The sequence below is a fragment of the Rhipicephalus sanguineus genome, chromosome 2 (genome assembly GCF_013339695.2).
Source record: "Rhipicephalus sanguineus isolate Rsan-2018 chromosome 2, BIME_Rsan_1.4, whole genome shotgun sequence".
Lineage (NCBI taxonomy): Eukaryota > Metazoa > Arthropoda > Arachnida > Ixodida > Ixodidae > Rhipicephalus > Rhipicephalus sanguineus.
Window position 1 is genome coordinate 4,931,199 of NC_051177.1, and position 20,418 is coordinate 4,951,616.

The following is a 20,418-nucleotide window of genomic DNA, read 5'->3' on the forward strand; positions in this document are numbered from 1 at the left end:
AAAAGAACCGAAGTAACGTCTCTACAAAGCTTACACAGAACTAAAACAAAAGTTTGACGACACACGATGCGACGAATATATGCGTCTCGACGGAAAGACCGGCGAGCAAACAGCCCAAGATGGCGCCGCAACCAGACGTCGCTAGCGGTGAACTATCTGGCACTATGGCAGCGTCCAAGAGTGCCTCAGTGGAAAGGTGTATAGAACATATGGTGTCGTTATAACAAAGTGGAACCACTTGAAGTGGTTTATTGAACACGGACTACTTGCCAGGGGGGAACACGGACTACTGAACGCTGCGGCGTCCTCCATCCTTAAAGGGCAATGAAGCAACTCGCTGGATAACATATTGTGTAGTCTTGAACCTAGTACACTGTGCATAGATAAATAAAATGGATAAGTTATATATATCGATGTGTTAGTACACCTTTTTTCTTTCATTTTTACTCAAGCGAATCGACAAATAAATATAGAAGTAATGGCAATGAAAAACTTAGAATAACAGATAGCTGAGCTAGTTGGTAGGTATTCACGTTAAAAAGACACAACGTCCAAACACTGGCACAAGAGAGAAGTCGAGAGAGTGATCTCGCACGCACCACACGCGCAGCTGATTGATTAGGCAAAGTATTTGTGTCTCTTCTTCTCCGCCGCTGTACGATTGTTCACTTGTTAGCGGTGTTTGTGGTGTCTTGACTGCTCTCTTTTGTCCCTGTTTGCCCGTCCTGTCTTTTTAGAGGGCCCCAAAACAGCCTCTTAAAATACAAAAACGAACGCGTTATTCTCTCTTGGCGTTTTTTGTCTTTTTGACGTACTTTATGACTCCAGAACGGTCATTCAAGTGACATCATTAGGGCACATACTCTCAATTTGTCTATATACGAGAATATCCATTGTGAATTTATTTACTTATTTATTTATTATTTATTTGGTTTGAATACATAGAAAACACGAAGACACAGAGGAAATAGGGAGGGAACAGGCTGACAACTGCCACCTAAAAGGGCACAATACCTGCCTGATCATTTGGGAAAGGGGAAGCATAGGGGAAAGGAAGATAGGGGGGAAAGAAAGAGGAAAGAAAATAGGAAAGAAAACAAAACAAATAACACCGACATAAACACAAGTAAGTGGTCACATGAAAAAATATCTATAAGCGCGAGGCCAAATAAGTATTTTTTAATAAAGTAAGTAAGGCTCGATGGGCCTGGTCACACCGAGCAGCACAACCTCCCGGGAACAGGCAATTGTCCCACCCTACTTTGCCATGCAGTCACCTACCTGTTCTTCCTTGTCTCGCGTGACTAATGTGCCCAATAAACTGATTTCACTTCAGTTTGTGCTTTTCCGACTGTGCAAGCGGAGATGCCAGGGTGTAGCCAACAAGCGCGAAAGCCTGATAGGCTCGACGCTTGGTGCAGACAATGTACGCGTGCTTTATGAAGAAATATGTGGCGAGGAGATATCGCCTGCAAGAAGGATAGTGAAGGCGAGAACAAAACCAATCGAAAAGGCGTCGGATTATTTGATTCTTCCAACGGACGAATTCTTTACAGTGAAGGCGATACAGCTTCCCAGAAAAATGGCGAGCCCACTTCCATGTTTTTTATTGCGATAACAATTATATTGACACTCTGGACAGGTCGTCACCGTCGCCGTCATGTTCCATATAAAGTCCGAATCGATAACATTGCTCCGCGCATCTTATGTTGTACTCGCGAGCGCTGGTGAGGAACACGGCTGAGCCACAAATGAAACAAGCTGGCCATCTCCATTGCAAGGAGGGCGCATTCAATAACATCACTTCGCAGGTGAGTCCTGCCGTCGATTGCTCCTCAACCAGAAAGGAAACGCCCCGCCCATCTTTTGTTAGGCAAAGGAGCATGAAGGGACGCCGGGGTAGGGGGGGTGCGTGGCTCGAGCAGCAACTGTGAACTTTGACTATAAGAGCGCGGTCGCAATCGCTTGTGCACGCTATTTCGGCAGACATCAGCAAACGGCTCGTATACCCTTCAATGCGCTGTGATCTCACCGTTTCGTGCTGTGACTGCTGATACGACAAACTGCACGAAAACCGCTTCTCTCCTGGGAGCGGCCATATTCCCATATGCGAGAGTTTTGTAGAGTTACACGAGGTCGGACCAAAAGAGTTAGCTGCTAGCCTTAATTCGTATGACATTACGACATGTTGCTATCGCCATCACTGCTTCGCCTTTTCCGTGAAAGATTTTTTCCCCAAATTCAAGAGACAAATTTCTCTCCCCACCAGCTCTTGCACGTAACTCCCCTCCTCCCCCCTTGCGCCACGCTGCCGACGATCCGATGAACCCCGTGCCGTTCACGCGCCGCTGCCGGACGGAAAACATCGGCGCGTTGCCGCCGGCAATTTTGGGACGGGCACACAGGTCTAGTCACAGCCGGACTTCAACACTTGCCATCTGGCCTCTTCCATACGTTCCCCTGTAGTCGCCGCTTCGTCTCTTCTTCGAACACCTCAGGCGGTTGCCCGCAAGAGGCAATAATATTGAGCTTCCGGTTTGCCGCAGAGGCAACGGTCCCTGCTGACGAGAGGGTTACCTCAGCCTAGCACTCGGGTGACGGCAGCATTGCACGAATGCAGTCAGCAGATGGCTGTCCCTATGTCACGCTGCTGAAGGGCACGCGCGGCGCTTCGCTGCTGCAGTAATCACAGACCAGAGTCACCGCCACCCGATCTCGGTGTCTGCATGGTGGGACTCGCAAGGGTCGTTGACGGAAGCATCGAAGCACCCCTGTGGCGAAATGCAGTCTTTGTTGCCTCGGGGAGGGAGGTATCTGTTTGTTGAGATGCCTCCTAAAGAAAGTACTAGATACTCTAAAAGGCCCATGGTCTAGGCAGCGTCTGTTGGGATGTCACAGTGTAATGTTAGCAGTCTATGGAGCGCAGGACCGGCAAGAAGTGCATCTGATCCAAACACCGCTCTGGCTTTATGCCAACTAGCAGCAATATTCTGTGTGACACAAAATGTGGTGTACGACGACGTTCCAAAGAGCGTGTGAAAAGAGGGCACTTGACAAAGTGGCAACTATGCGCTCTGGTTGTAAACTCTCCTTGCTGCACACGAATGTCGTTTGGGCCGAGCGGTTCACAGTGCTTTCCACTGTGTGCCTTTTTTCACCAAGCACGAGTTCATGACCTCTTTAAGATGAGCTTCCAACAAGGCCAGAGAGTTGTCAACTCTAAGAGCAATTGCATTCTGAAATTCAAGTTATCGCCGGGCATCCGTACGAGCTTTGATGTCAACAAACAATTCATTGTGTATGTCTACAGAAAAGCAAAATTCAATATTATAGTTGTCACAAAAAACAGTGGCAATTCCTTTGGGCTTTCAAACTAGAAAGGGATCACCAACCTTAAGGGGGGACATGGCAATAGGAATAGTAGATTTGGTCAAAGTGTTAAATTTTTCAGTTTATATTTTTTTGCAATCCTGAGACCATCTTTTACATCATGGTGGAATATTATAACTAGGCTTGTGCGAATATTCGAGCAGTTCGAATATTCGAACGAATATTACAGCATTTGAATTCGCTTCGAAATGAATTTAAACTATTCTAAATTTTGAAGTATTCGAAATGAACAAATAGACATATATTGCAGTAAGGTCGAATCCTGGGTCAGTTGATACATAACGCTGAAAAAATAAACCAGTCAAGAAGGCGACGGACAAAGGAGAGAAGTGGCACACACAACGACTGGACCATCAGTGACTGGACTATCAACTGGAAGATGTTTGCTTTATTAGCAAACATCTTCCAGAAAAACCAGGGGCGCATGTGCTGTTCAATAACAAAGGCAGCCTACTTGAAAACAAATTCTAACGCCTAAGTGACGGGAATCCACATTCCTTCTGCATCAATGAAATGGATGTGGTGCTTACGCAATTGTCACGGTGCATGTTGATGTGATAAGCTTCAAGAAATTCACATTCCACCTTGCCCCTGCCTCTACCAGTAATCCTAACATTAGATAATAGCGGAAGACATCGACAATGGTGGGGGAGATTAACCCGTCCAAATTCTTCGAAGGGTTGTGGTGTTCGCGCAGGTTTGGCCAATGTAAACTTTTTCACAGGCTAGCGGAATTAGATACACCACATGAGTGGCACAGGTCATGTACCTGTTTTCATGGCGAATAGAACATGCCAGGGTTCCCCGTGCCATACATGCACACAGCGAAGACACTTTGCAAGGGGTAGAAAAAAACATCTATGCCCTGTCTCATAGCAACTTTCTAACATGAAAGTGTTTTATGCCTGTGTCCACCAAGGCTCCACTGACGTATTTCTATCACGGATATGATGACGTAAAATATATAGACTAAAGAATGGCAAAGAAAAAAAACTAGAAGAAAAAGTTTCGTCACCGGGAGTCGAACTTACGACCCCTCGCTCCACAGCCCGCGGTGCGAAACGACTCGGCCATAGGCGGCACATTCTTCACCATACTAACGGTGAGCTATTTATATTACCATTTGTCGGTGGCGGTACTCGGTGATCTGTGGCACTTCAGCATGTTTTCGTTATCACTAGCGAGATGGCACGAAGAGCTCGAAGGGCGCGCTTTAAAGGTCGTCACCCCACACATTGCGATGAGCGTGCGCCTCTACAGGGCGTGGTCACTCGTGCGTGCGCGCTTATCTCGTGATGGCGGTGGTTTGTACGTCTTGTGCTCCCACCGCAAGTTTGCGTTAAAGTTACAGAGAGCGCAAAGGTCACTTCGCTCCCTGCAGTGGTCGCTTTTGCGAAAGGAGCGCATTGCTAACACATAAATAAGTTAAAATTGTGACAGTTCGCGCTCATTCTGTGCATACTTGTGCGTTTGTTTCATGCGTCCTCCTTAGTGTTTGAGCAGCATGCTTTAACTGTCGAGCTGTGAAAGTTGTTAGTTCGTGCTCATCCTGTGTATGTTCTTTCCGTGCATCCTTTCTGCTTGAGCAGCGCATTGCAAGTTTCGTACTGCTTGCCATTCTTCACGTGACATTACAATTTGTTGCTATAGCATTCATTCCTTCACCCTTGTGGCGAAACAATGCACAACAAATGCTCAACTACGTCTGTGAAGACACGTTTCACTTTCGTGTTATACCGATTCCTATGACAGAGGGATCAGCCATGTTCTTTCACATTGTGGCAAACCTTATGTAAATAAGGCATCACAACAACACTTTTACGCTGAGTACCTACTAGTTCTGCACATTTCTTCACCGGCCTTTTAATCTTTCTCAGCAGTGTTTCTGCTACAGCTGCCAGCACCCGTTTGGGAAAACCTGCGGCTTCCAAGCATACAATTTGAAAGTCAAAACTCGACTTACTACAGTGGTGGCAACTCTTTTGGAGTGCATTAAGAAAACAGTTGATCACAATCCCTCTCTTCACAATTTTTTCTGGCCAGAAGTGCATTTTTGCAGGGAAGCTTCTAAAAGAACCTTGACCGACTTCCTGCTCAATGTATTTGCAAGGGAAGGATATCCTGAAAAGATAGTCTGCTATAATGGGCCCCAGTTCACCTCAAAAGAATTCGTCGACTTCTTACAAGACCAATTGATCCATCTGTCGCATTCATCTGTTTATTACCCGCAGGCAAACGGACAGGTCGAGTGGTTGAACCTGCATGTTCAAGACGTACCTCCAACTGGCTCGTCTGAAACAGCGTTCGCTGCGAACTGCTGTAAGGGATTATCTCTCCGTATACCGGTGTACACCACACGCCACAACAGGAGTGGCCCCTGTGGTAAGGCTGCCAAGAACAAAGCTTGATATCTTCGGCTTACTTGCCTGAGTTATTCGCTAAGACACCCCACCAGGGACTGGCCAGGCTATGGCAGCATGTCAAGCGCAGCAGGCAAGAGTATAGCAAAGCCTACACTGACAGCGGTGGCGGTAGGAGACATGATGCGGGTGAAGACACCATTGGTTTCATTCAGGGCGACATTTCTTTCTCACAGCCAAGGGAAGTCATCGGCGACCGAACAGATATGGTGTCATGAGTAAAGGGGCATGGGGCGAGCCTGCCAGGATCAGAAGATTCCAGGATTTTTCCAGCGTTTGGGCCCAGTCACGTATCGTCGGGGGTTGCAAGGATGGATTGGCAGAAGGTATCAAGAGTCGTTCGGGAGAGAAAGCTCAATAAGGAGCAAGCTCTAAAGTTTATTGAGGACGAGAAGGAACGGGTTCGAAAATAGTGGTAGAAGAAACAAGAGGAGCATGAAGCCGACCTCGAGGCAAGTCACGCCGCAAGATGCGCTGATCTCGAGGCAAAACACGCCGCAGTGTTCGAAGCTTATGCTCGAGCTTCCACTGCGATTGGCAGAAGCCAAACAAGTCAAAGTGTACATGGGACAGGATGAGAGAAGGCCCACAGAGGTTTCAGTGGGAGAATTCAGTGTGCCTGATTTTGAGAGTTCTGTCTCCACTGAAGAAAGGGGCAGTGAGCACGACTCTACTAAATGCAAGGTTGTCACTTTCAGCCGCAAGCGCATCAATTCCGATTTTTCATACCTCATAGAGTACACATTAGTATCCCAGGCATCATCGTACAAACATTTAGGCGTCCATCTCAAGCATAATCTTTCATGGGACATGCATATTAACACTATTACTGCCAAGGCTTCCAGGTCGCTTGGATACCTGCGCCGGAACTTGCGGAAATCACCAAGCAGTCTAAGACAACTCACCTACGAAACCATCGTTCGTCCGCAATTAGAATATGCTTCATCACTGTGGTCTCCTCATCAAATCTACCTGACTAACAAGCTTGAGTCTGTGCAAAACAGAGCCGCTCGTTTCATTACTTCCAACTACAGCCCACATTCCAGTATAACGCAGATCAAACATGACATAGCACTTGTGCCATTAAATGTACGTCGTTCCATTGCTCTTTTATCTTTATTCCATAAATATCGCTACAGCATCAGGCCATCTCCCTTACCATTGGAAGCGCCTTCACGCATATCACGCCGCTTGCATAATCAATATAGCATTAAACGCATAAGTGGACGAACAAACGCTTTCAATTCATCAGCACTTCCCCAAGCCATTGTTCTATGGAATGATCTTCCCGACAATATTGCATCTATCACTAACCATCAAGCATTTCTTGACCAATTGCATAAGCATTTCTTGAAATAGTGCCATGTCGTCACCATAACTTTTTCTTTTTTTTAATTATTCGCGAAGTCTTACTGCATCCTTTCTTTTGCGACTGTGTGTGATTGGCGATAATAATTTTTTTTTTGTTCATGGAATAAGAAATGCTGTTCCTCTGTGAAAATGTTTTGCACTGTATACATACATATATATGTATATATATATTTGCTTTTCTCCCCTGCTGTTATTTGCTGTTTTTTGCCGTGTGTAAAAAAAAAAAGAAAATGAGGGGAAAAAAAAGTTCTCTAACTGCACTGTACTCTTTGTCTTCGTATTTTTTTCCTTGTTATTTTTTTCCCTGTATTTATTGATGTATTTTTCTTTGATATTTTGCTTTGTACTTGCTCCCCTTACTCAATGCCCTGTTGGGCCCTGTAAGGTATCATGAATAAATAAATAAATAGACTGTACAGTCCACTCCATCCAAAGAGACAGCGGCACCTCGAAGCTTGCTTGCTTGCGTTCACGGCAGCACACACATGTTCATTGTAAATATAAACAGTCATCTGGTAAAGCTGCACCGCGACAAACAAGTTGGCGAGGCCTCCGAAGTCGGGTGATCCGGTAATGGCTTCGCTGGTATCGACAACGAACACTTGTGATGCCATCATTGTCCTCGATAGCTCTACCCTGGAATTCATTTAACTTCGGGTCGCAGCTCTCGCAAGACAAGTTGGAAGCCATAAAAGCATTGCTGCAGCAGGACCTGAAGACCATTGTCATATTCTTTAACGAGCTTGGCTTGGTTGTACTCTGTTGGTCGAGCATCGTATTGATACGCAAGGGGATATTCATCACCGTCTGAACGCCACATCATTCAAGAACACATGACTGAATTGCTGAAACTAGGTGTTATTTCCGAGTCCAACAGTCCTTGGTCGTCCCCTGTGGTACTCATAAAAAAATGATACCATCATATTCTGCGTTGACTACAGAATGCTGAACAGTGTTACGCGACTTGACGTATAACCACTGCCACGGTTAGATGATGCCTTGGACCGCCTCAAAGGGGCGCACTATTTTTCTACACTAGACTTGTCTAGGTATTGGCAGGTGCCCAGGGCACCCGATGATGCAGAAAAGACCGCTTTTGTCACACTAGACAGACGCTTAAATTGCCAGCTGTTTGGACTTTCCAATGCCCCAGCGACATTCCAACGTCTCATGGACAAAGTTTTGGGCCATTTCAAGTGGACTATGGTGCTCATGTACCCAGACGACGTCATAGTATATGCTTCAACATTCAGCGAACATCAGCATCGCCTGGAATTGGTTCTGCAGGCATTATCGTCAGCTGGCCTCCGGTTGAAACCTAAGAAGTGTTTCTTTGGATTTCACAAAGTCACCTATATATTAGGCCATGTAGTAAAGCAACGAGGTGTTATGCCTGATCCGGAAAAGCTCCGTGCTTTAGCTTCTTATAAAGCCCCTTGCTGAGCCAAGGGACTCACGAGCTTCATGGGGGTTTGTCTAGCATTTCCAGCGCTTTGTGAAAGACTTCGCCAGTCATAGTGCACCTCTGACTCAGCGGGCACGGACAGGTCGCCTTCAATAACAGTAAGGATGCTTTGCTGCAGCCTTGCCAATTACGATGAATCCGCTTCTGTTGTCGTGCACACGGACGCCAGCCAAGTTGGACTTAAGAGGTGCAGTACTTAAGAAGATTCCACTGGCAAGCAACGGGTGTTATGGTGTGCTAGCCACCAGCTCTCAATTGTGGAACATCATCACTCGTAAGAACTTGAGTGTCTGGCTGTCATCTGGGCCATCCAGAAGTTTCGGCCCTACTTGTATGGCTGCCACTTTACAGTCGTCAAGGACAACAATGCACTAGTCTGGCTACAGTCTTCGACCAACTTGACCCCAAAGATGGCGCGATAGTCGCTCCAACTACAAGAATGGGACTTCATTGTACACCGAAGTGGCGCATCACATTAGGATGCCGACATTTTGTCGCGTTATTCGGCGTCTCTCAGCATTGTTGAAGACCTACGAAGCGCACAAGCTCGTGACCCGGAGCTCCTCTCAGTCGGAAACATCCTTCGCACTGGCGGCGCTAACCAATCTTGTTCACGTTACGAAAGACGCTATTACAAAGAGGAAAACGGTGTGCTTCATCACGCTAGGCACGCGAGACGAGGCTCATCCCTGTGGCTACCTGTAGTCCCCAAATACTGAAAGCCCTTCATGACGTAGTTACAGCAGGGTGTCCGAAGACATATGCCAGAGTGTCCAAGCGGTCTTGGTGGAAGAACACGTACCAAGATGTGAAACCTTATGTTGCAGCATGCCCAACTTGCCAATTTCACAAAGTGTCCACCACCGCTACCAAAACTCCAGTGCAGTCTATTGAGTCACCTGCTGGCCCCTTTGAAATGATAGAAATCGGCCCTTTCCCAAAGATGAAAACGGGTAACAGGTACGTCCTTGTCGCCGTCGATCACTTCATGAAGTGGATCAAAGCCAAAGTGGTATCCGAGATGACTGCTGAACACACCGTTCAGTTCCTACGAACCAAACTGGTGTTGCGGCATGGCACTCCCAAGTACTTGCTCACGGACCGCAGAAGTTCTTTCGTGTCACGAGTGTTTGAAACTGCTTGACATTGTACAGAATAGGCCACGCCACTACACCTGTGAATTACCCGCAATGCAACGAGTATGCTGATGGGCTGTGTCGAACGTAAACAAAACACACACCAACTGGGACTATTTTCTACTCGATGCCACATTTGCCCTCAACACAGCAAAGCAAGAAGCCACGCAGGAGACCCCATTTTCACTTGTTTTCGTATGAACGCCATCAGTTCGCCGGTTTCAGCTTGTCATGACGTGCAGTAGCCCTGTTTATTCTGTGCAAATAATTGCTCAGCGCTGCCTACAAGCCAGGCAACACATGGTTGACGGCACGGCCCGTATCCAAGCAACCAGTGCCATGAACCATTGTCCGCCTCCTTCGTATAGACCAGGAGACCTTGTTTTGGTTAGACACATAGTAAGCCTTCCTGGACACGCTGCACAGTTTTTGCCACGGTTGAAAGGCCGTGTCGTATGTTGCTTAGGGCCCATCACTTACCGCCTTGACTTGCCCGAAAAGACACACCACACCACATCTTTCTGGAGCCCACATGAAACTGTACGTCCAGTGAAGAACTCCACCACTGCATTACATGGTCAACGCAATGGCGCGGGCCTAACGGGGACAAGGTTGTCACCACCGAAGTCATTAAACATTCTGGCACCGCCTCCCCCCTCTTCGTTGGAAAGATGTTAGGATGGGCTTGGGAAGCGGCAGAAGAAGTGGGAAGGTGGCAGCCAGTTTTCTTAGTAACTAAGTGCATAGCTCTCCTGTCTGTGTGATTTCTACGTAACAATATTGTAACGGGCTGAAAAGGACAACGAAGAAGACAAGAAAGACGACGACGTTGACAGACCCTGCAAGCTGGGCGCCATCTTGCCAGCGGCTGAGTTAATTCCCTGTATATATATATTGTAAATATATTCTCCCCGTAACATCTTTGGTGGAAGGTGCGGGGTATTAACTTCACGCAAGACGAAGCTTCGCAGCGGGCGCCTAGTTGCCTCTTCAATGGCGACGGAAATCAACAATGCCGACCCTTCAGCGGCTACTGTGCGTTCTCCAACCGGCCCGTCGACCCTCATCTTGGAGCCCCCGAGAGACCCAGGTACCTTTTCGGGCACCGATAGCGTTGACGTAGAAGACTGGCTAAAGACATTCGAGCGTGTGGGCGTACGTATGCGATGGGACCCAACGCTCATGCTGGCCAATGTGATCTTTTACCTAACAGACACCGCGAAGGTCTGGTATGAAACACACGAGGAAGAGCTGACCAGCTGGGAGTTATGCAAGCAAAAGCTTCGGGAGCTATTTGGCAGACCTCTGGGGCGTCAGCGCTCCGCCCAAAAAGAGCTCGCGTCTCGCGTTCAGACATGCACCGAATCCTACCTTACGTACATTCAGGACGTGCTTGCTTTGTGCCGCAGGGTGGATTCGCAGATGTCGGAAGCCGATAAGGTTGCCCATGTCATCAAGGGTATAGCAGATGATGCCTTTCACCTGCTTGTATTCAAGAACTCATCTACCGTACAAGACATCGTTTCCGAATGCCGGCGCTTTGAGGAAGCCTAGAGCCGCCGTGTTCTCCACCAGTTTACACGCCTACCTAACACGGCTGCTACATCCACCTGCGAAGACCCCCGCCTGCCTTCTACGGAAAGTTCCAGTGATGTTGTCGGCATTGTCCGCCGAGAAATCGAAGCCGCTGCTCCGCTCACGTCACCAACCCTCAACTCCGACAACCATCACGCCACCGTCTCCCTCATCCAGTCCGTCGTGCGTCAGGAACTGGCCAACGTCGGCCTGAACAACATCTGCTCAATTCATCGACCTGAATATGCTCCACCAACTCCACCTGTTGCTGTCACACCGAACCGACGTTTTTCCGCTCCCCCACGTTATCGTAACCCGGCGGAATGGCGCACACCAGACGACCGGCCAATATGCTTCAACTGCGGTCGTGTAGGCCATATTTCTCGTCACTGCCGTTCATGGTCTAACTCGACACCATGGCCTTACTTTCCGTCCCATCGCCTCCCTCCCGGTAATCCACGCTCATCGCCGCAAACACAGCCGCTCATGCCTGACACTTCTTTGCCCACTCGACTCAGCCGCTCACCTTCGCCGCAACGCCGTTTTTCCCGCTCGCCCCCATCTCGTCGATCGCCGTCCCCAAGCTCCTTCCGGCGCTCACCTCCGGAAAACTGACGGGAGCAGCTCCTAGAGGTGATGCTGCAATCACGACCCGATGCCAAAATCCTCTACTGACCCTGCCCGCACATCGGAACCTTATCAGTGTAGACGTGGACGGTGTACCAGTTACGGCCCTTATTGACACTGGCGCGCACGTGTCTGTTATGAACGCTGACCTCAGAACACGCCTAAAAAAAGTCGTTACTCCTGCCCCAAGCTCTGTGGTCCGAACTGCCGATGGTGGAACAGCTGCCGTGATTGGTGTGTGTTCAGCTTGTGTGACCGTCGCCGGACACCACACATCGGTTATGTTTTACATCCTAGAACATTGCCCTCACGACCTAATTTTGGGACTTGATTTCTTGTCGGAACACTCGGCCTTGATAGACTGTTCTGCCGGCGTTGTGCAACTCGCTCTACCTACTGCTGTTGACCCTCCCGGTTGCCCTCCAAGCCGGCTCTGTTCCGCAGACCACCTTCGCCTTCCTCCACGGACAGTTACTTACGTCGGCGTCTCACCTGTACCACCTGTACCCGACGGTGACTATATAGTGTCTCCAAATCTTGAAGTCCTGCTTTCGCAAAACGTTGCGTTTCCGCACACTCTCGTTACTATAACGGACAACGCCTCCTGTCTACCGCTAGTGAATTTTGGCCTATGTCCACAAGTTCTCCCTCGTGGCATTTCACTTGCGGAAATCATGCCGGCGGCCGACTGCCACATTTCAACTCTAAGTTACGACAGAGATTCGTGTGCAGAGAAACCTTCCCCTACTACTCCATCAGAACAAGGTGCCTTAACTCAGATGATTGCACCCGATTTACCTACCCAACATGCTGATGAACTGCGCGCTCTCCTTGCGTCCTTTTGGGACATCTTCGACCTTGGCGACCCCCCTCTCGGACAAACGTCAGTTGTTAAACATCGGATTGACACAGGCGATGCGAGACCAATTCATCGGCGACCCTACCGCGTCTCCCATACTGAGCGACAAATCATCCAAAAAGAAGTCGACAAAATGCTTTCTCGGAATATCATCGAGCCTTCCAGCAGTCCATGGGCGTCCCCTGTTGTACTTGTTAAGAAGAAGGACAACAGTTGGCGATTTTGCGTTGATTATCGGCATTTGAACAAGATCACAAAGAAGGACGTCTATCCTCTGCCACGCATTGACGATGCCCTGGATTGCCTTCACGGTGCACAATATTTTTCTTCAATCGACCTTCGCTCCGGGTACTGGCAAATTGCCGTTGACGAGATGGACCGTGAGAAGACGGCCTTTATCACTCCCGACGGCCTTTACCAGTTTAAAGTGATGCCGTTCGGTTTGTGCAATGCGCCCGCCACGTTTGAACGTATGATGGATGCCCTGTTGCATGGCTTCAAGTGGTCCATCTGCCTATGCTACCTGGATGACGTAATCGTTTTTTCTCCATCCTTTGTGACGCACCTTGAAAGGCTATCGAAGATCTTATCTGTCTTCCGTAAGGCGGGCCTGCAGCTAAATTCGGCCAAGTGCCACTTCGGCCGTCGTGAAATTTCTGTGCTCGGGCACCTCGTTGATTCCTTCGGTGTTCGCCCTGATCAAGATAAAATACGGGCTGTGAAAGATTTTCCTGTGCCAACTTGTTCCAAAGACGTTAGCAGTTTCTTCGGCCTCTGTTCTTACTTCCGTCGTTTTGTCAAAAACTTTGCCGACGTCGCGCGCCCTCTCACTCAGCTCCTCAAGAAAGACGCTGCCTTCGTCTGGGGTCCTGAGCAAGCGGATGCGTTCTCCAATCTGGTACGACTGCTTACCTCTCCACCTATTCTCGCCCACTTTGACGTATCAGCTCCAACAGAAGTCCGTACCGATGCAAGCGGTCATGGCATCGGTGCGGTCCTGGCCCAGACACAACAAGGTCGGGAACGCGTTGTTGCCTATGCCAGCCGCCTTCTTTCTGCTGCTGAGCGCAAGTACTCCATTACTGAACGCGAATGTCTGGCGCTCGTTTGGGCAGTCGGAAAATTTCGCCCCTATTTGTACGGCCGGCCATTCACAGTCATCACTGATCACCATGCCTTGTGTTGGCTTTCGTCCCTGAAAGACTCTTCAGGCCGCCTTGGTCGTTGGGCTCTGCGCCTCCAAGAATTCGACTACTCAATTGTCTACAAAACCGGCCGCTTGCACCAAGATGCCGAATGTTTGTCCCGATATCCTGTTGACCCCCCAGACAGTTCTACGGCCAACCTTTCTACCAACGTTTTCTCTCTGTCCGCTTTTCACGACATTGGAATCGAGCAACGGCGGGACACCTTCTTGCACGATATCATCCAAAGGCTAACATCCGCGACGCCCGACCCTTCCCTTAGAATGTTTGAGCTTCATGATGGTGTATTGTACCGTTGCAACATGCGTCCTGACGGCCCCGACAGACTACTCGTCGTTCCTCCTCACCTGCGTCAGACTGTTCTCGCCCAGCTTCACGATATGCCGACAGCCGGTCACCTCGGCGTTTCACGGACCTATGACAGAGTTCTCCGGCGCTTCTTCTGGCCTGGGCTGTACCGCGACGTCTCCCGTTATATTGCTGCCTGTGATCTTTGTCAAAGACGGAAAACACCTACTACCCATCCTGCCGGACGCCTTCAGCCGCTCGACATACCATCAGAGCCATTCTACCGTGTGGGTGTTGATCTCCTTGGCCCTTTTCCTACGTCCACTGCGGGCAATAGGTGGATTGCAGTAGCAACTGATTAGGCAACCCGATACGCGATCACACGGGCTCTTCCAACTAGCTGTGCAACTGACGTTGCCGACTTTCTCCTTGAGGACGTCATCCTACACCACGGCGCCCCTCGGCAGCTCCTCACCGACCGAGGCAGCTACTTCCTTTCGAAAGTGGTTGATGACCTCCTACGCTCATGCGCCACCAAACACAAGCTTTCAACTGCTTATCATCCGCAAACCAACGGCCTAACCGAGCGCCTCAATCGAACTCTTACTGACATGCTATCCATGTATGTCTCCGCTGATCATCGCGACTGGGACACTACGTTACCGTTTGTCACCTTTGCCTATAATTCTTCTCGACACGATACCACTGGGTTCTCTCCATTTTTCCTTTTGTTTGGCCGCGACCCTACGCTACCTTTCGACACACTCCTGCCGTCCAAACTGAGTTATACGTCGGAGTACGCTCGGGAGGCAATAACGAAGGCCCAAGAGGCGCGCGAAGTTGCTCGACGCCGACTAGCGGACTCGCAGGAAAACCAGAGGCGTGTATATGACGCCCACCATCGTGACGTCCACTACGCGCCCGGCAATCTGGTTCTGCTTTGGTCCCCCACGCGCCGCCTGGGACTTTCCGAGAAGTTACTCCCACGCTATTCAGGCCCTTACCGCATCTTACGCCAGGTGACCGACGTCACCTACGAAATCGCCCCTAGTGACCCCACCGTCGTTCACCCTCGCACTGACGTAGTTCGTGTTACGCGGCTCAAGCCCTACCACTCGACAGCCTCCTGATGAGCACCGGGTCGGTGCTTCAGCCGCCGGGAAATAATGTAACGGGCTGAAAAGGACAACGAAGAAGACAAGAAAGACGACGACGTTGACAGACCCTGCAAGCTGGGCGCCATCTTGCCAGCCGCTGAGTTAATTCCCTGTATATATATATTGTAAATATATTCTCCCCGTAACAATATGAAGCATACATCTTAATATTTTTACATTGGTTGCTGCTCTTAGAAGGAACAGCCCTTGGTAAGATTGTGGATAACCATCATCACTATCATCTATATTATGACGCCTTCAGGACAAAGGTCTTTCCCTGTGATCTTTAATTCTTTAACAGCGACCTTTAATATTGGTGCCCACAGAAAACTGCCTCTGTGGGTATGCGCCACAAGAATTGGGCAAGCCCCACTACAAAGTACAGCAGGCGCGAGCGATAAATGAAAACTCTGCTCGGTGAAGGGGAGCACATGAAACATGTGAGAGAGAGAGAAAGCGATAGAGAAACGAAGGCAGAGAGTGATGGAAAGAAGAATAGAGAGATTAAAAAAAGCTTTGCTCTTCCTTCAGCACTAGTGCCATCCTCTCCTGCGGTTCCTAAGCACACCTCTGCCATCATAAGCTACATTTCTCATCTCCTGGTGACCATTCTCTCGCTCTAGCTCTTCCATTATCTGTCCTTTGCATTACGTGACTTGTGCCTTTTTTCTCACAATGTCCACTAGAATGTCAACTACCCTGATCCACTCCCAAAGGGATCTTCGAGATAGGGTCTGTACCTGTTCACCTCTTTCATGGTTTATCGCACTGTGGTGTAAGAAAACCTGCCATCAACATCAAGTTTGTTTGTTGCAATCTCTTTCCCTTGTCCTGCTTTAGCAACCAATGTCTCACCTGATTACTGTGAAAGACGGTGCCCGTGGCGAGTGCATCTGGAAAACTGCACCTGCATAAGAGAAGCACAGTGGTCACATGCTCTAACCCCAAATCCACCCTTATAGGGCCCTGCTGCTACTTGAGTGCGCATCTTGCTGACTTGCATCATCTCTGCGTCTCGTCTTCACCAAGCATTGCCACCTTGGTGTCGTTTGAAAACTCAGCATTTGGCTTTACTTCTCCCAGTCTTCTCGTATACGATGGCCACATAGTAAAATGATGGGAAAACGTAAAAAAAATAATGATAAAGGCCAGTTGTATGAATTTCGCAGTGTATGCAGGCCTGAGATTGTCTGTTGCTATAGCAACATGTGCATCGGCGCTGCCGAGGAAGTGCTCACCCGTAGGAAAAATGCTGATGCGCATTTTCTTTGTTGGGTCTCTTCGTGTTTATAAACAGTGGCGAACCGGTGCCTGTTTTAAAGGTTTGAAGCTGTATGGAAAGTTAAGTGCAGCCCTTACCACACCATACAGTGATAAAGGAAATGTGCATTTCAAGGAGCCGATGACTGCCATGGAACCGATAAATCCAAGGACGTTGGGTAATGCTGTACTGCATCGGCAATTCATTCGAAAAAAAGCAGAGCCCTGTGTTGTTGATGTGTGCTCTATACGTACAGCAATGCAGACATTATGCATGTTTTTAAGAGTGAGATCATTATTCAATTGGGTTTGGGACAGTTGGAGAAATGGGACAGCTCTCCTGGGGTTACTTCAAAGACGTTAGCCAATAACTCATGAGATGGTGCTTGCATATCGATTGCCTGGCTGTAATGGCGGGCGTGTTTGGCGGACGGAGCTTTCTGTAACTGGAAATGGCCTTTTGCACGTGTCAAAAGTAAGTTTCTGCAACTTCAGTGGTAACTCTCCCAGATTTAAACCGCTTTATGAATGCTAATACCATTTTTCTTCGAAAAGCGTCGTACTTTTTTCAAAGAGAAGGTTTAGGCCGTTGAACGTTGTTTACCTTTGGCAATGTAGCTTGGGAGGAACGGGACAGTTGAGCTGAGGGAGGAACGAGACGCTGTCCCATTCCTCCCCGCAACAAGGCTGCATGCGGTGACTGGCAAATCAGCTTCATGGGTAAGCCTCTTTGAAAGCAGTTAATCTTGTTTATGTCGCATCTTAAGCATGTAAAAGTTCGGTGCTGTGAAAATTAGATTAGATAGCAGACAGGCTGGCTAGACTACAATTTACGTTAATTAATAGAGGTAAGCTAAAGGGCTAATAAAATACACAATGTCTTTTAATTTAAAACTGTTTAATTGCACTTCAGTGTAGGCTGCTGAGTGCTGCTGATTGCTTTAATGAGTTTAATTAAATGACTAATAGATGAGGAGAAAAAAAGCTTCAGCGTGCTTTGTGTGTGTGAACATTTACATTTGCAAGTTATCACTTCACTTGAATTTTCAAGATGCCAAGAGAGAAAGCCCCCCCACAAGCCTCACACGTCAAACAGTGTTGGCGTAGCCAGGTGAGAAAGGGTGCGTCAAACACACCCTCGCCTGGAATTCTTCGCTTTTGCATGCATATGTATGCACGCACACACACAAATGCATGGACGAACATGCATAAAGGGTGATTGAAAAAAAAAAAAAATTTCTGCCTACCTGAGTGTCAAACAGCGTGATGCTGTGAGATAACACAGTCTAGACTGCCGCCGTCCAGAAAATAAATGGCCTTCGCTGAGCGACTCCAGATCTTCAAGTGAAGAAGACACACTTGTCCTTGCCTTTGATGATTCTGACAATGACATGCCGGTTTTGATAACAACAGGCATGACGTTTGTGAAATCGATTGGCCTAATGTCAGTTTTAGTTTAAAAATGTGGCATTTATTACATGTGTAGGGTCAAGAGTAGTGGTAACATGTCAGTACCTGCAGAATGAAGAAGAGAGCTCAAAGTATTACTTTACTCCTGAGAAGCTTACGGGGACTTTACCAATGACGGACATAGTGATGAAGCTGCCTGTGTCAAAAACTATCGTGAGAACAGAGTTTGTGCAATCCTGTTTCAAGTTTGATGTTGAACTGCCAGCTCATAATGGTCACTGTTTGGACCATGGCATTACACGCGTCCTCCCAATGATGCCCCACTCCACCCACACAGGGGGTTGGAATGGGACAAACTATTTTTTTACAGCTGCACCAGGAGGAACCAGTGCATCACTGAAGTATTGCAGCTGGTTCAGGCTTGTATTGTAATCCATCAAACATCATTCTGCCTTCAAGGTAAATAAAACTAAAAATATAATTGCGAAAAGTATCCCAATCCTCCCGACTCTCCCCTATCTGTGGTAGTTGGGTAGCTGCAAGGCATGACCTTTTGAGCCGTCAACTACCAGACGTGGCAAGCTAGCACCTCTGGTCACCTTCAGTAATCCAGATATCTTCTGCCTGAATTTTTTTTTATTGCGTGTTGTGGGGATGCTGTCACCCCCCGTAAAGTCGTTTTTGCCTCACAGCAAACGCGCGAGGTGGGGAATAGCAGTGAGGCTCTTCTAGCGTTTGGCGTGGTCGGTGACAGACGGCTCTGGGGAAGGTCGCTTGTTATTTACTAGGTTCGACTGGCGAGCTCGCCGTGATGTAAAAGCAGTTAAATGCAACATGTTGGTATGCTCGACTGTATCCGCGTGTGTCAAGAGAGTTGTGGCCCCACATATTTGGTTAAGGGGAAAACCTACTTCATTTGCTCACTGAATTCAAATTAAGTCAACTCACATTTATTTCTCGAAGCTCAGTGATTAGTTTTATTATTGGATGCTTCAGTGATATGAGCATCCATTTGAAGGTTGCCCGCACCGGATAATTTCTTGGCGTTGACAGACAAAAAAAAAGGTATTTTTGTTAAGAATAGACATCAGTTTGAAGTTAAGTGCTGTACTTTTTTACTCAAGTTGACATCTTTTTGCATTATCAGCCAGAATGTGAGAAGTGCTTGATGACAAAACCCTTGAAACAACAAAATGACAGCAAAGTCAAAATGCGCTATGTCAGCCCTTGAAGAGCTTGTCCTTTGTGCCTTCCTGTGCAGAGAAGCGGCCCATCTCATTTGGAGGCCAGAGCTACGCTCACTACGTGCTGTCACAATCACTGGATCGACGGCTCTCCTTCTCGGTGATGTTGCGCACCCTGCACCCTAGTGGGACAATACTGCACATCTCGGGACCACGGGACTATGCCATCCTTGAGGTTCTTCATTCCATCTTATTCATAATATGTGTGCAAATCTGACTTGAATTTTATTGCTACACCACTGGCCCCCTTTCTTATAGAGGCAAATTGTGCATTCTTGTGGCACATATTCAAAATCTACAACCAAAGGGTTACACTTGTGTTTTTACTTTTTTTAAGCATTTTGGTTGAAAGTTGATGTAAACTGCAGAGTGTTATGCTTTGTGGTACAAAAGTTTATAAGCATGAAAAAAGCTAGTGCAGCTTGCACTAAGTTGTGCAAGGCTGGATCACAGCTGCAGAGCTGCTGGCCTGTCTTTCCCACCCCTTCCTTTGTACTCCACGCCCCTGTCCTCGCTTGCCTTTCCCACCCCTTGGTGTACTATACCATACAAGGCCTTTCCCACCCCTGTGCTATACTATACCATGCCAAGGGGTTAGGATATTCGCCTCGCCAAGAAACTTTTAGTGCCAAAGGTGGCTCTCTCTGTGCTCGTGCTCGCCCACCAGACTTATTGCATGCCACATGCACGAAGAGAGCGTTCATGATGTTTATAACTTTCTATCTACGACACATGGTCAGCCTTGAGCATAATTAACAGCTCTGCTGTAAAAGCCGTAATTTTCACAGATTCCTTAGGTGCATTCAGGGTCCAGTATGAACCCATTATAATTGACATCTCACACATGCATGAAGGAAGGGAATTTTAGAGGGCCCCATTTCTTTCTTGGACACAAGCTCAATGAATCCAAGGGAGGGGACGTTAAGTGTACTGTTTCAAGTGTATTGTGGGAATTGTGGCGTGAGGGAAGTAAAGGGGATGAAAAGACAACTGGCAATGCAGTGATTGGAT

The 20,418-nt window shown here is 48.1% G+C and overlaps 1 protein-coding gene across 1 annotated transcript in view; it reads left to right on the forward strand.

The window, feature by feature from the left end:
- Positions 1–20,418, forward strand: part of LOC119382356 (fat-like cadherin-related tumor suppressor homolog) — a 912,235-nt gene that overhangs the window by 706,420 nt on the left and 185,397 nt on the right. Inside the window, 1 exon segment of the mRNA XM_049412132.1 lies at positions 19,425–19,582. Coding sequence (XP_049268089.1) covers positions 19,425–19,582 — 158 coding nt within the window.